This window comes from Pogoniulus pusillus, chromosome 41 (genome assembly GCF_015220805.1).
Source record: "Pogoniulus pusillus isolate bPogPus1 chromosome 41, bPogPus1.pri, whole genome shotgun sequence".
In the NCBI taxonomy this organism is placed as follows: domain Eukaryota; kingdom Metazoa; phylum Chordata; class Aves; order Piciformes; family Lybiidae; genus Pogoniulus; species Pogoniulus pusillus.
In genome coordinates, this window is record NC_087304.1 from 613,353 (window position 1) to 627,937 (window position 14,585).

The 14,585-nt window shown below is 62.9% G+C and overlaps 1 protein-coding gene across 1 annotated transcript; it reads left to right on the top strand.

The window, feature by feature from the left end:
• The first annotated feature begins 2,799 nt into the window (after window positions 1–2,799).
• On the top strand, window positions 2,800–13,480 carry MEX3D (mex-3 RNA binding family member D). The gene is made up of 2 exons (XM_064174792.1): window positions 2,800–3,372; window positions 12,084–13,480. Exons 1-2 carry the CDS (start codon window positions 2,859–2,861, stop codon window positions 13,349–13,351), a joined length of 1,782 nt encoding a protein of 593 aa, XP_064030862.1. The 5' UTR covers window positions 2,800–2,858; the 3' UTR covers window positions 13,352–13,480.
• Window positions 13,481–14,585: the final 1,105 nt, after the last annotated feature.

A 14,585-nucleotide genomic window follows, 5' to 3' on the forward strand; every position in this document is an offset into this window, starting at 1 on the left:
CCTCAGGGCTGCTTTCTATCCCCTCCTCCTCCAGCCTGCACTGGCAGTGTGGATTGTTCCAGCCCAGCTGCAGGACCCTGCAGCTGCTTGGTTGAACCTCCAGAGGTTCCCCTGGGCCCAGCTCTTCAGCCTGTCCAGGTCCCAGATGCCATCCTGTCCCTCTGGCATATCGACAGCAGCGCTCAGCTTGGTGCCACCTGCACACTGCTGGTGGTGCCTCGGTCCTGCTGTCTGTAGCAGTGATAAAAGCATTAAACAGCACAGGTGCCAGCAGAGACCCCTGAGGGACACCACTTGGCACCGCTCTCAGCTGGACTTCAAGCCACTGAGCACAGCCCAGCGAGCTCCTTCCCACCGAACAGGCCAGAGGAGCTGCTCACTCTTGGAGCTTGCCCAGAGGAGCTCACCCAGACCTGGTGCTGGGCATGGAGGAGTTTGCTGGAGGTGGAAGCAGCTCAGGAGGGGTGGGGCTGCGGAAGGCAACTATTTCTGCTGCTTCAGCGGGGTGTTCCCACCTGCTGGGTTAACTATTTTGGGAAGTGAGAGGGGAAGATGCCTCACAGGCAGCTCCTGTGGCTCAAGCCCTGCTGGTTTGGCCCCGCAGGAGCAGCTTCATTCCACAGTAGGTGTGAGCTCTCCGGAGCACGCCTGGCGCCTGCCAGCTCCAACAGCTCATGGCACAGGGAAGACAGGAGTGAAGTGGGAGGATTCCGGAGCTGTGCTCACGCCGATGCAGGCACCGAGGAGTCTGGATGGGCAGGGATGGATCTCCAGGAAATGGAGCCGCGAACGCTCTGGGGGAAGCAGAAGTTGCTGCAATCCTCTGCAGCAGCCATCCAGAAAGAGCTGCTGGGAGTTCACCGAAGGTAAAACAGGAGCAGAGGAAGCTTCTTACCTGCCTCCGTGAAACCTTTTAGCAGCTGGGAAGGGCTGGATTTAGTTGGCATGGAAGAGAGGGAAGGAAGCAAAGTGGTAGCTCCCGGAGGGTGTCACCTCCCTGGAAAGATCCCATGGAAGTTTAAGGTGACCCATTTGGAGCACCAGAGGGTGGAAGTCCTCCTGCACCCAGGGGACTCGGCAGATGAAGGGCAGAGCTGAGAAGCACAAGGACAGCCCAGGGGGCTGGCGTCTGGGGCACCGACCAGCAGGAGTTAATGTTTCCCCGGAGCTGGGCAGAGCGGGGGTGGGGGCGCCAAGACCAGACACTGCTGCTTCTGGCAAAGGAGAACAATCCCAGGGCCTGAAGTAGTCCCAAAAACAGGCTTTGGGAAAAACAGTTCTGTGAGGACAGAGAAAATGAAGGTGTAGAATAGGAGCTGTGGAACTGGAGCACCTGTTTGAGGTGTAGTGGATGAGCTGCTGACCGTCAGGGAGAATTTGTGTCCTGTGCCACGATGGATCCCTAAAGCTGTGCCTGTAGAAGGTCTCTCTGCAGTGGCCTGGGAGGAAGAGAGGGATTTGGAGGTGTTTTGTGGTAAGCTTCTGTGGGGGAGAAACCATCGCAGCAGAGACCTGCGCTGGTGGCTTTCTGCTGGGGGGGCTTGGGAAGGTGGCTGCGGTCCCCATGGTGTGCTGAAGCTGCGGTGGCCCTGTCTGCAGCAGAGGATGGCTGAGTGTGCCAGCAGCGAATCGCCCTGGCAGGACAGCACCAGAGAAGCAAGGGGAAAGGTGGGAGAAAGGGCAAAGAGTTTGTTTCCTCACTTCTGTAACTCGGGAAGAAGGAAATGCCCTTCAGTGGCCAAAGTGCAGCTGTGCTGGAGCCCAAATTCCGCAGAGCGCTTGGTGTAAGCTGTGCATGGCACAGCGGGAGGCCGGGAATAGTCCCCAGGATGCCATCGGGAGCTGCCCTGCGCTCAGCAGGCGCTTCCCAGGGACACGCGGCTCTGGGCAAGGGTCGTGCGGGCAGCGCCCATCCCGCGCCTCCAGCTGGCCCTCCGACGGGAGGTCGCTGCGAAGGGACCTTGCTGCGACAGGCTGTGCTGTGAGCCACTGAGGGCTGCCAGTGCCTAGCTGGTTCCTGTCGCCTGCCTCGCTCTGGCCTTGGGTGCAGGCAGTGGGGGCCGGGGGTGCTGCGAGGGACACACTCGGCTGGGAGCCGCGCGGGGAAGGGGCTGCTGCTGTGGCTCTGCCGTACGACCGGGGCCCGTGTGCCCCCACCCCCCGGGCCCTCCTGCCCACTCCCTTAGGGCACTGCCAGTTCCACTCGGGGCACCCTCCCTGCGCCCCACTCCGACGCCCCGTCTGTGTCCCCGTAGAGCCCCTTGCCCGCCTCAGTGGGGCATCTTCCGTGTCATGTCTGTGCCCCCTCCTGCAGCACCCTGCTCACACTCCCAAGCACGGTTCGTGCCCCCGGAGCACCCTGTTCGTGCCCCACCGCCCGCCGGGGCACTGCCTGTGTTACCCAGGAGCACCCTGCCCGGCACCCCCACCCCGGCACACTCTCAGTGTCCCCCGCTCGAGCACCCCGCCCGCAGCACCGCCTGGGTCACCCCCGAGGGCATCCCGGAGCATCGTCAGCGTCCGCTCCTCTTTCGACCCCTCCTCTCCCCGAGCGCCTCCGGTCCACGGTGCACCCCCACAGCCCCCTGACTATGCGCCGCACACCGGAGCCGCCTGCCTGCCTCGGGCTCCGCCGCGCCGTGCCCCGAGCCCCGCCGCCTGCCCGTGCCCGCCGCCGCGGGGCGGGGCCGGCTCCCGGGGGCGCGGCGCACGCATGCGCGCGGCGGGGCGCGGCCCATTGTCGGGGCGGGGCGGGGCGGCGGGGGGGCGCGCAGAGAGGCGGCGTGCGGCGGGCACCGGGCACCGCCACCGCCCCGGCCCGCTCCGCTCCCTCCCGGCCAGCCGCCGCCGCCGCCACCATGCCCGGCTCCATCTACCAGCCCGAGGGCGGGCAGCCCGCCCGCGGCCCGCCGCGCTGCCTGGCGCTGCTCAGCCCTCCGCCGCCCGCCGGCCAGGAGCCGCCGCTGGAGCCCGAGCGGGAGCGGGAGGGGCCGCCGCCGGCGCAGGACGAAGCCGCCGCCCTGAGGTTCGCCCTGGACCACCTCTCGCTGCTGGGGCTGGAGGAGGCGGGCGAGCGCGGGCTGCGGGCGGCGGAGGCGGGCGGCGCGGGGCCGGAGGAGCCGGAGGCGGCGGCGGGAGGCGCGGGGCCGGGCGGCCTGCAGGCGCGGGAGCGCGGCGGCGGTTCTCCCCCGGCCGCCGGTGCCGGCTCTCCCCCGGCCGCCTTCGGGAACTTCGCCCCGCACCTGGCGGCGGCCGGGGCGCTGCTGGCCGAGCCGCTGGGCGCGCTGGGGAGCAGGAAGAAGAGCGTGAACATGACCGAGTGCGTGCCCGTGCCCAGCTCCGAGCACGTCGCCGAGATCGTGGGCCGGCAAGGTAACCCCCGCCCCGCGCGATGGGGGGACTGGGACACGGACGGGGACGCGACACAACGGGACACCCCACCCCCGGGCACCTTTGTCCGCCCCCCCGGGAGGGTGCTGCGGCGCCGCCTCCCGCGGGACGGCCCCGGCGGATTTGGGTCAGTTTTGGGGCTTTGTCTCCGCGCCCGGCAGCGCGGAGGCGGAAACTTAACGGCGGCGGCTCCCGCGGCCCTGAAACTCCTCCCGCGGGCGCGCCTCGGGCCGGGCTCCGGGCATCAGTGGCTGCTCCCGGGGCCGTTCGCGGGCGCTGCTGCAGTCGTCAGTCGCGCGGTGTAACGGGCAGCGACCGGCCCCGTGTGTGCCGCGGGTTCCCCGGTGCCACGGGAGCCGCAGGACGCGAGGCTCGGGTTTTATTGTAGTTGTAGCCGCCTCTCCCCGGCTCCGCGCCCCCGGTCCCGCGAACGCTGCTCCACATGCCGTGCTCCCTCCCGAAGTGACAAAGAACCGGCGGCTCCGGAGGGGTGCGGAGCCCCCCGCTCCCTCAGCTGTCACAAAAGGACACCCGGGCACGCCTCAGCCCCGGCCCGGGTGGGTGTGCCCGGCGTGGGCTTTGTCTGCAGGACTCCCAAAGAAGCCCTCGCCAAAGTTTCACCCCTGGGAAGCACCAGGGAAGGACCCCGGGGGGCGGATTTGAGACGAAAAGCCACAATAAAAGGGTAGGGAGCTGCGCCCTGCGGGGATCCCGGCGGCGATGGGCAGCCGGGGCAGGCAGGGGACGCAAGCTGCCGGCCGTTTTGGCCGCGGAGAGCTTTGGCACCCCAGCCTCGCCCTCGCTGCCGGGACCCCCACCCCTCCCTGGCCGCGGGGCTGCGGGGCGCAGGGCCGGGGGGCATTTTTCTGCCGGGGGGAAGCGGAGAGCTGGGCAGCCTCATTGTTCTCTTTGTTAGCCAGAGCCATGCTGTGATGAGCGCGGTGACATCATGCTCTGCGCTTCCCATTGGCCTGCGCTGCCTCCCAGCCGGCCCCGCTTCCTGGCCTCCCAACTTTCCGCACACCCCTCACCGGTCCCACCGCCTTGGCCCTGGGGTCCTACCAGGTCCCACCTGGCCGCCGAGCCCTGCCGGTGCTGGCGAGCGGCGTGGCGATGCCCGCTGTGGCGTGGCGATGCCCGATACGTTGCCGGAGGAGGGGAGCTTGGTGCCGCGCCCTGCCCAGGAGGATCCTGCTGCTTGCTGCCTGGGCTGGCTGAGGACCTGGATGTGGTGGCCTCGCTGGTGGGCCCCGCAGAGCTCCAGGGTCCAGCAACTTGAAAGCAAACCCATGATGGTGTCTGGCCTCCACTGGGGTAGCTGTTTAGGGAGGCTGGAGGAACGGCTGCTGGTTGGCACCTCTTCTTGCAGGACCTGGGCTTGGGTGCTTTGGCCAGCACTGCTTCTCCAGCACCCTGACAAGTTTGCTGTGCACCCAGGTGCCTGCCCGGATACCTCATGTGGAGTTTGGGTGCTCAGTAAGCTCCACGGGCATGTGGGGCTGCTGGGAAAGAGCTGGAAAGGGAAAAGTTAAATCAGCATGGGGAGGGGAGCTGCGAGTGGCACTGCCTCACTGGTGGGCTCAGAGGACACCTGGGGTTGGAGCTACCTGGTGCTGTCACAGCCTTGGGCAGGAGCAGCTCTCCCCAGGGATTTGGGTGTTTCCTGGCCCTCTCCTGGTGTTGCCACCTTGCAGCTCCCAGCCTGTGTGTGTGCTGCAGCCCTCTTGTGCTGGGGTTTGGCATGAAGCATTTGGCACCCCAGTTCTTGCTGGTGGCTGGTGTGGTTGGGCAGCACTGAAGGGGACAGGGCTGTCAGCAGAGGGTCTTTGTGCTCTGGTTGTTCCCTGGCACTGCTGGCAGCTGCTTTCAGTCGGGATGTGCAAGGCCAGTGCCACCCGTGCAGGAGCAATACTCTGCAGCTGTCCACCTTGCCAGGTCTCACATCAAGCTCAAAAATGAGCAGAACTCTTCTCACTCTCCTCCTCCTCCGTGTGTACTGGCTTCCAGGTCTTTGTAGTCCCCAGGTCCCCACCATGTGAGTCTGCCTTGGTCTTTGTTTGCATTGTGGCTGCAGGACTCAGGCTGTGCAGTTTTGGGGTGTTCACTGGGCCTGGCATCCCTCTGGCAGTGAGAAGTGCTGCTGGTGACACCGTGGGGCTTGGCTGGGCTCCCTCGGGCCCTGGCTCCGTCACTCCTGCCTTTCTGCACTGCCCAGCCGTGACCTGTCAGCGGGTGCTTGTGCTGCCGCCCTCGGAGCCAGCGTGGGAAGGGATGCAGGCATGGACATGGGGTGCCTGGGGAGGGCCTGGAGTTGTGGCTGCGATGGGCTTCTCGCCCCAAACACCTTGTGCTGAGGAGCAGCTCTCAGGGCGCGTTAGGACTGGTCCTGCAGCCCCCAGAGTTCAGCAGCCCCTTGCTGCCATCAGGTGAGCAGGGACATGGCTGGGGGGTCCTGGCAGCATCAGAGCAATGCACACTGTCTGGCGTGGCGTGGGCTGGGCTGGGACGGTGATTGTTGGACACAAAGGGTTCTTCTCCCTTTTCTTCCAGTCTCTGTCCTCCAGAGCCACTCATTTAACCCTTTGCTGGAGGAGCAGCAGAGCTCAGCAGGTGAATCTTTGTGCTGTAGCAAACCTGTGTTTTCGTGGCTGAGCACCGCCCTGACCCCTGGGATCTGCAGCTTTTCTGCTCCCTGCCCACACAGCAGCGTGGCCAGGTGGGGTTGTGTGGCGGTGCCCTCTCCTGCAAGCCCATTCATGACTCCTGCCGTGGGAGGAACCATCTCTGGGAGGTGCTGTGGGCATCAGGTGCAGCCTGTGGGCTCATCCTGCTAACCAGCAAAGAGAGGGGAGATAACGGAGCTCGATGGGGAGCAGAGCGAGGGCTGGCCGTTAGTGTTGCTCTGGCTCCTGTGTGCCAGCACGGGGCCAGCGTTGCTCCCTGCTGTCCCAGCTTGGGAGGTGCATTTCCAGCAGCTTCTGGAGGCCAAGAAGGTGATGATGCAGGCGAGAGCTTGGGGCTCTGCTCTGCCTTCCTTTGTTATGGGATGGAGCCAGCCACAGCTCCTCTCCCGGGCTCCATGTCCCTGACTGTTACCCTTGGGGCCTGTGTGCAGCTTCTCAGAGGGTTTGGGAAAAGTCCTGCCAGGAGATGCTGGGATGGGAGATGCAGGGGAGGATGGAATCTGGCAGCTGCTCCCTACCAGAGCACGGCAGGTGTGTTTTGGTGCCCAGAGGATGCTCAGGGGAACCACAGTCTGAGCATCTGTAGACTTGCTGTGGGCTGCCATGAGTCCTCTGCTGCTTCTGAGCCCTGTGCTGCTGCTCTCTGCTGTCCTCTGCCCATCATGCCACGTCCCTAGAGGCTGGCCTGGCTGCCTCCTCCCACCTCTCCGGGTGGCAGCAGAGCCAGGAGCTCCTGAAGTCAGTGGCAGGGATTGATCGGGCGCTGAAGCCTCTGCTGCACGTCTCGGCTCTGGCACTGGCGTCCTCCCCTCTGGCCCAGCGCACACAGCCCAGGCTCCCTGCCTGGTTGCTCTCAGTGCCTGGAGAAGACACAAAGGTGTGATGTGGCTGCAAGCATGAATTCGTTACTGCTTGCAGAGAGGTGGGAAGAAGCACTCAGTGAGAGGGGAGATGTGGTGGAGGTGTGATGTGTTCTCCTCCACATCTGGCCCCAGTCCTGGTGCATCTTCTGCTGTTTCCCTGTAACAGGACCAGGAGCTCTGTGCTGCTAGCTTGGAGGCCAGGAGATGCTGCAGAGCTGGGGAAGAGGAAGAGCAGCATCCTTCTGCAGCGGGTAGCTTGCTCCAGAGGGCTGGGTGCAAGGTGGCAGCCAGCTGCTGGGCCATGATGAGCTCAGTCCTCCTGGCAGATGCCAACAAAGCCTCCTCCAGAAAAGCTTTGTTTGCTCTTCCTTGGATTTTCCAGGGATCAGGTTCTGGGCCAGGCTGAGCACCAGCAAACTTCAGTGGATTGCTGGGACTGTGATGAATCCTCCACTGCTGCAAGTGCAAAGCTGCCTGGTGGTCTGGCCAAGGGCTGGCTTTGCCCTCATGTGGAAGCGGCCACCTCATGTCAGCGCCGGTGCTGGCCAGGCTGCGCTGGGGATCGGCAAGCGGAGGAGCTGCGTCTGGCCTCTTATCTCTTGCCTGGGCAGCACAGAGCTGGAGAGGCCCTTTCCAGCCTGTGCTGTGCTGGGTTACATTGGCTCCTGCAGCAGTTACAGCCCTGGTCTGTGGTGGGGCTCCTAGCAGATGGCAAAGTCCTCTTTGGTGGTGCCAAGAGAGCAGCTTGAACTTTCCTGGAGTGCCGCCTCCATCCTGGGGAGGATCTCCTGGGATTCTGTTTCTTGTCTGGAACTTGTGATTTCTCAGCCTGAGGGCAGCTGGGACGGGTCCACTGCAGCTCTGTGGGGCAGCTTTGTGGAGTGGAGTGTGCCAGGATCTCTGCAGGGCTGCCATCCAGGAGGAAGGGAAGTTTGTGGAGTCTGGAGGTGGAAGTTCCCAGCTTGGGCCCTTCTGCTAGTGCTATGGCAGTAGGCAGAGCTGGGGTGAGGGGCCGTGACTTGGTGGAGTTCCATGTGCTGGAGATCCCTGGAATGAGGAGGGTGTTTGCAGCTGAGCACAGCCATGGGTTGCCATGGTGAGTTTGGGCCCATGAGGCTCTGAGCTGGGTGGTGAGAAGGGAACTGCTGGGCTACAGCACCCCCAGGTCTGCTCCCTGCTCTGTTGTCCTCACCTCATTCTGGGGGTGTTTTCTTTTGAATCTGAGGAGTGCCTTTAAAGCCACCTGGCATGCAGGTTAGTAAAAGTCTGCCACCTTCTTTTCCTCTTCTCTTGGCATTCATGCTCTGTGCTGGCCCATGGCAAGGTAAAACGTGGGAATGCCAACCCTTGACACTTGGTAAGGTGCTTGGTCTGGCAATGCCAGGGTGAGGGCACGCTTTTGGTGGGGCTCGCTGGCAGTGCTGAGTGGCTTCTGGTCTTACAATCACAGAATAGAGTCACAGACTGGTTTGGGTGGGAAGGGACCCTTAAAGGTCATCCAGTCCAACCCCCTAGCAGTCAGCAGGGACATCCCCAGCTACAGCAGGTTGCTCAGAGCCCCAAACAACCTGACCTGGAATGGCTTAGGGATGGGGCAGCTCCCACCTCGCTGGGACAGGATCTCACCACCTCTGTGGTCCTCTCGATGGCCTCATTCCAGCGGGGTTTTGCTGCACCAGATTCAGAGGGATGCAGCCAGCTGGGATGGCATTTCCACAGCCTGTGTGGTGGGGGGCAGGTGGAGACTCATCTGAAATGCCTGTGCTGCTGCAGATGCTTCCCCCAGTGGCAGGCTGCTGGTTAAACCGCTTGTGCGGTGAGGTTTGGGTGCGTTTGGCTCTCAGGGGCTTGGCCATAGTGTGTCAGCATCTCCCCAAGCACGGACAGGAGCAGCCTTGGCTCTGCCACCTCTCCGGGGTGCAGGTGGAGGACAGGGGCTGCACTGCGGGGAGGTTGAATCTCTTCACCAGTTCTGGTGTTGCAGCGCTGTAGCCTTGGGGGTTTAAGCACTTTGCTGCCCATCCTTCCTGGTCGGTGGCCTGGGGGGGTGGCTTAGGAGCAGTTTGAGGCTGGGGGCAGCAGCAGAACAGGTCTGTTGTGGCTGTGGCCACGGTGCTGTCCCAGTTCTGCTCCCAGCACTCAGCAGGGCGCGGTGATGCCGAAGGCTCTTCCGCGGTTCCACAGCAGATGCCAGCGCCTGGCCCTGGGCAAGCAGCTCCTCCGGCCAGTGCCACCTTTACTGCGCTGGCTCCCTGCTTGGCTCTGCCAGCGCCCCCTGACCTGCTGCCGTACACTTTTGTGTAAGGGTTGGAAACCCCAGCTCTGGTGCCTGGTGCCCTTCGCGATGGCACGAGCGCCCTGGCACAGCGTGGGTGCGGTGCCCACGGCAGCAGCCACAGGTTGGGCCCTGTGTGTTTTTCCTGCCCTGCTTGTTTGAGGAAGAGTGGAGCTGGTCAACCAGGCACCCCTTTAATTTTTAACCCAGATTTGCCCCCAGGAAGGGCTTGCTAGGAGCAGTCAGATAAGCTCTTCCTCCATCTTGTGCTGCCATAGCATCACCTTGGTCCCGTTGGAGCAGCTGGAGCAGGACGAGGAAGAGCCTTGCTGTGCCATGCCCCCCCCATGGGATATGGCTCCTGAGCAGCTCCTGTCTGCAGCTGTCGGCAGCTGCTGATACCTTTGGATCTTTGACATAGCCACTTCCTGCTGTGCAGAGTGGAGTTCAGACCTTGGGTGAGAGGTTGGTGCCTGTGGAAGGCACCAGCAGAGCCCCACAGTGGCTCCACCTCAGCTGCCCTTGCCCAACACCACTGTGCTCATCTCAGTTTGCCAGGCAGTGGGGCAGGGCAGAGCTGATGGCAGTCATCAGAATAAACTGGGGAGGGAAACGTGGGAGCTGCAGCAGCCTCCTCGCTCTGGACAGCCTCACAAGAAGCTGGCACCTGCTTAGAAGAGCTTCACCTTTGGGGTTTGCTGGTTCTGCCCTGCCCAGGTGACTGTATGCCCCCAGCCATAAATACACCTTCCACGGGTTCTAAATCAGAGGAAGCCTGGGCAAAGCCTCCTCCACCCACATTGCTCCTCTGCATGCCCCACAGCCGCTCGGCAGCTTCCTTAGCTCCTGGGAAGGGGCAGCCGTGTGCCATCCCAAACCCAGGCTCTGCCTGGTTGCAGAGAGGGTTGGGTTTGGGCTGGTCCCAACCCGGGGGTGGATCTCAGGGGCAGTGCAAGGCAGGGGGAACGTTTGTATGATTGCAACAAGTGCTCGGAGGTGGCCTTCAGATGCTCTCAGCCTGGCTTGTATGGAATCCAGAGGATTTCCCCCCTCTGGAGGGAGATCTGGGCAGGTGTCCTGCCTCCCCGGCTCTGCCTGCCTGCTTCTCTGCCTGCTCGTATCCTCTTTCCCCCTTCAACTGCTTGTCACTGTCCTGGGAGCTCTGCAGGCAGAGAGGGCACACGGAGAGCTGCCAGCACCCCCAGGGCAGCTTGGAGCTGGGCAGGGGCTGTACCAAGCTGCTTTCGAGGGTTTCTGGAGGAAGTGTCTGGAGCCACCCGTGTCACCACCCTGCTCTGCGAGTGGCTGTGGGAGGGTTTGTGCAGCCAAGAAGCCAGGTGGTGAGCCCGGGACAGCTGCTGCTGCTCACTCACTTGGAGAGGTTTTTGCTCCTCGCTGTTTGTGATGCTTTGTGCCCTGATGAGTCACAGAACGGTTCGAGCTGGAAGGGACCTGAAAGCTCATCCAGTTCCAACCCCCTGCTATGGGCAGGGACACCTCCCACTGGCCCACGTTGCCCAAGGCCTCATCCAGCCTGGTCCCGAACACTCAAACGCACCGTGCTGGGGGCTCCAGCAGTAGCATGGCCCCTGCTGGAGCTCTGCTCTGCAGCCGATTCGCTAATTGGGACAGACCCGTCTGAAGGTCCTGTGCAAGCCCAGCCCCTGGCTGAGCTTCCCAGGGCGCTCCCTCCTCCAGCCTTGCCTGGAAGAGCAGCCCTGCCTTCCTCAGGGAGCGCCTGGGAGGATGAGGAGGAGGAGTGGCCGTAGCGAGCGGCGTGCGGAGGAGCTGCGCTCTGCCCGCGGCGTGCAGCTGCTTATCGAGCTGGATCTGCAGCAGCAGGGCCGGGGGACACCCGGGCCTGATCCACCCCTGCAGGCTCTGCTTTGGGTGCCCTGCGCGGCTCGGGAGGTGACTCGCCCTCATGTGCCAGGTCGAGCTCCCGGTGCGGTGCCTGGACTCGTGGGTCTGATGAAGGGGCACACTGGAGGGCAGGCCGAGCGGGCACAGTCGGAGGCGTGGGAGCTGGCAGGGAGGAGTTCCGTGTCCGCTGCCCAAGCAGCAGGAACAGGAGTGCAGGAGCCTTTCGCTGGCTGGGCGCTGCGGGGACGTGCAGCTGGAGCCCTGCTCGCCCACGGAGGGGAAAGAAGAGGGCAGGGACTTGCCCAGGGTTGTGCCAGGCGAAGGCAGAGCTGGCAGCAGAGCCCTGCTCTCTGCGTCCCAGCCTGGGCTCTGCCTGCTGAATCACGTTCGGGGGAAGCAGGTCTTTCCAGAACGGGGAGCGCCGTGCCCGGGGACCAGCCCTGCTCTGGGGTTTCCTCCCTCGGGGCAGGGAGGTGGTGGCTGGGGGTGTCCCCATAGCTCCTCTGTCCCTCCAGGGCCATGGCCGCTGCCACCGGGGTGTGGCCAGGGCTGTTTCTTGCGTTTAGCTGCTGGCGGAGAGGTGTGGACAAAGTGCAGGATCCAAACAAGCCTTTTCCTTCCCTGCCCTCAGCGCCTTCCTTGTTCCTTGCACCTCCTTAAACACCTTGGGAGTAGCGGCCCAGGAAGTGTCCCCGTGGCTGCTGCCCTGGCCCCACTCTGCCCCACATCGTCCCAGCCGTCAGGTCTTTGGTCCTCACCATTGTGAGGGATGTGGTGGCAGAAGGTCAGGCCAGTGCCTGGTGTGTCTCAGACGAACTGGCACAGCCCTCCAGCACCAAGCCCCTGGCTGCCTTCGAGGTGGGAGGATGCCCCCTCCGAGGGCATCTGCTGCTGTGCAGAACCTAAGGGCCCTGCTGGTGCTGCATCTGCCCACGCTGGCCGGGCAGGGGGTCCCTGCGAGGGCTCGGCTCTGTGTCACTGTGTTTCTCCCTTGTCCTTGCTCCGCAGGCTGCAAAATCAAAGCGCTCCGTGCCAAGACCAACACCTACATCAAGACGCCGGTCAGGGGCGAGGAGCCTGTCTTCATCGTCACCGGCAGGAAGGAGGATGTGGAGATGGCCAAGAGGGAGATCCTGTCGGCCGCTGAGCACTTCTCCATGATCCGGGCCACGCGCAACAAGGTCAACGGGCTGGCGGGAGCCATGCAGGGGCCCCCCAACCTGCCGGGCCAGACCACCATCCAGGTGAGGGTCCCCTACCGCGTGGTGGGGCTGGTGGTGGGGCCCAAGGGAGCCACCATCAAGCGGATCCAGCAGCAGACGCACACCTACATCGTGACGCCCAGCCGGGACAAGGAGCCGGTCTTTGAGGTGACAGGCATGCCCGAGAACGTGGACCGCGCACGCGAGGAGATCGAGGCGCACATCACCATGCGGACAGGCTCCTTTGTCGACGTCAACGCCGACAACGACTTCCACTCCAACGGCACCGACGTCTGCCTCGACCTGCAGGGCAGCCCGGCCAGCCTGTGGGCCAAGGCTCCCCACCCTGCCCGCCGGCCTTCGGCCGCCCTGCGCAACGACAGCCTCAGCTCCCTGGGCAGTGCCTCCACCGAGTCCTACTACAGTGCGCGGGTGGCTGATGCCAGCCCCACCAGCCCCTACAGCACCAGCAGCGGCTTCACCTTCGGTGAGCCCCCGGCCCCGCTGGGCTCGGAGGAGTGCGACTTTGGCTTTGATTTCCTGGCCCTCGACCTCACGACACCCACCACCATCTGGTCGCCCTTCGAGCGCGCAGGCAACCCCTTGCAGGCCTTCAGCAGCTGCTCCTCCATCAACAGCTCGCAGAGACGCAACAGCAGCACGGCCACACCACGTCACTCACCCACCCTGCCCGAGAGCGGCGGCGGCATGGCCCTGGACCATCCCTTGGCACGCCGCATCCAGAGCGACCCTGTCAGCACCTTGTCCTGGCTGCCCACCCAAGGCTCGCTGTCCTCCTTCTCCAACAGTACTGGCTACTCCTCCTCCTCCTCCCTGCCCGGCAGCATCTCGGCCACCTCGGGCTCCCCCACCGACTCGAGCAGCTCCGACGGGCACCGCAAGAGCTCGCGGGAGTGCATGGTGTGCTTCGAGAGCGAGGTGATCGCCGCCCTGGTGCCCTGCGGCCACAACCTCTTCTGCATGGAATGCGCCATGCGCATCTGCGGCAAGGCCGATCCCGAGTGCCCTGCGTGCCACACGCCTGCCACCCAAGCCATCCACATCTTCTCCTAGCCGGGCTGGCCGCTCGCAGGGGCACCCGCGCCTGCCCTCCACTCCCCACCCCCAGAACGGCTTTTTAAAGGACTGGAAACTGTTTAAAACTCAACCTTTTATTTAACGACGGATCCGAGGGGCGCAGGGAGGGGCTTGGGGCGGGCGGGGAACAGGAGAGGCTGCCGCTGGAGAGGGACGGACAGACGGACAGCGGGGGCGGGAGGGAGGCCGACACGGAATAACTTGGGGATGGGGGTGGGGCGTGAGGGGAGGGGGCTTGGGGGAGAAGGGGCTGATGAAGACAATGAGGATGAGGAGAAGGGGGGCGCGGAAGGGAAGGGAGGAGAGGAGGCGACTCCGATGTTTACAGAATAGCTTTAACTTCACCCGGCTGGGGCGGCTGGGGGGAGGGGGCGCAGCTGTTCTCCACCCCCCACTAACAGTATTCAGTCTGCAGACAAAATAAACCCAAACGAAAAGGTCCGGTTGCACTTTTTGTTTTAAGGACACACAAGGGTTGGTTGCGTTTGGTTTGGTTTCTTCTTTTTTTTTTTTCTATGTAGGTTTTTTTTTTCCTTTGGGATTTTTTTTTTTGTTTCATTTTGGGTTTTGTTAATTTTTTTTAACAAATCTTTATTATTATTATTATAATTCTAAAGACTTTGTCGTCGTCGTCGTCGCTGTTTGTACGCAGAGGGTTTTTGTTTCTCTCTTCTGGAGCACTCTCCGTGGTTTCTGTAACTGCCGAGAGCTCCTTTGGGTGGTTTTTGGCCGTTTTTGTAGCTGGGTTTGGTTATTTTTTTGTCTATTGCCAATGTGAAAAGTGCCCCCGGAGCGTCGGGGGTCGAGGTGGGGGTCGCGGCCGCAGGGGCCGGGCCAGCCGGCTCGGGGCGGGGGGCACGGTTAAGACACCACGGTGCAAAGCCCAGGCAGGCTCTGATCTCCTTTTCTTTCCTGCTTGGGGCTGGTTTGTGTCTGGGGTTTTTTTTGTATGTTTTGTTGGGCTTTTTTTTGGTCTTTTTCTCTCTTGTCCTTTTTTTTTGTCTTTTTGTTGTTATTATTTCCTTGGTTCTTTGTCCCTTTTCCTTCCTTTTCTTGTCTCTTATCCCTCTTCTTGGTCCTTTTGTCTTCTTTTTGCTCCCCTTTTCTCCTCTTTTGTGGCATTTTTTAGCCTTGGTAATTTTTTAATTGTCTTTTCTTTTTGGGGTATTTTTGTCCTTTTTTTGGGTCACTTTCATCCTTTTTTTGGCCT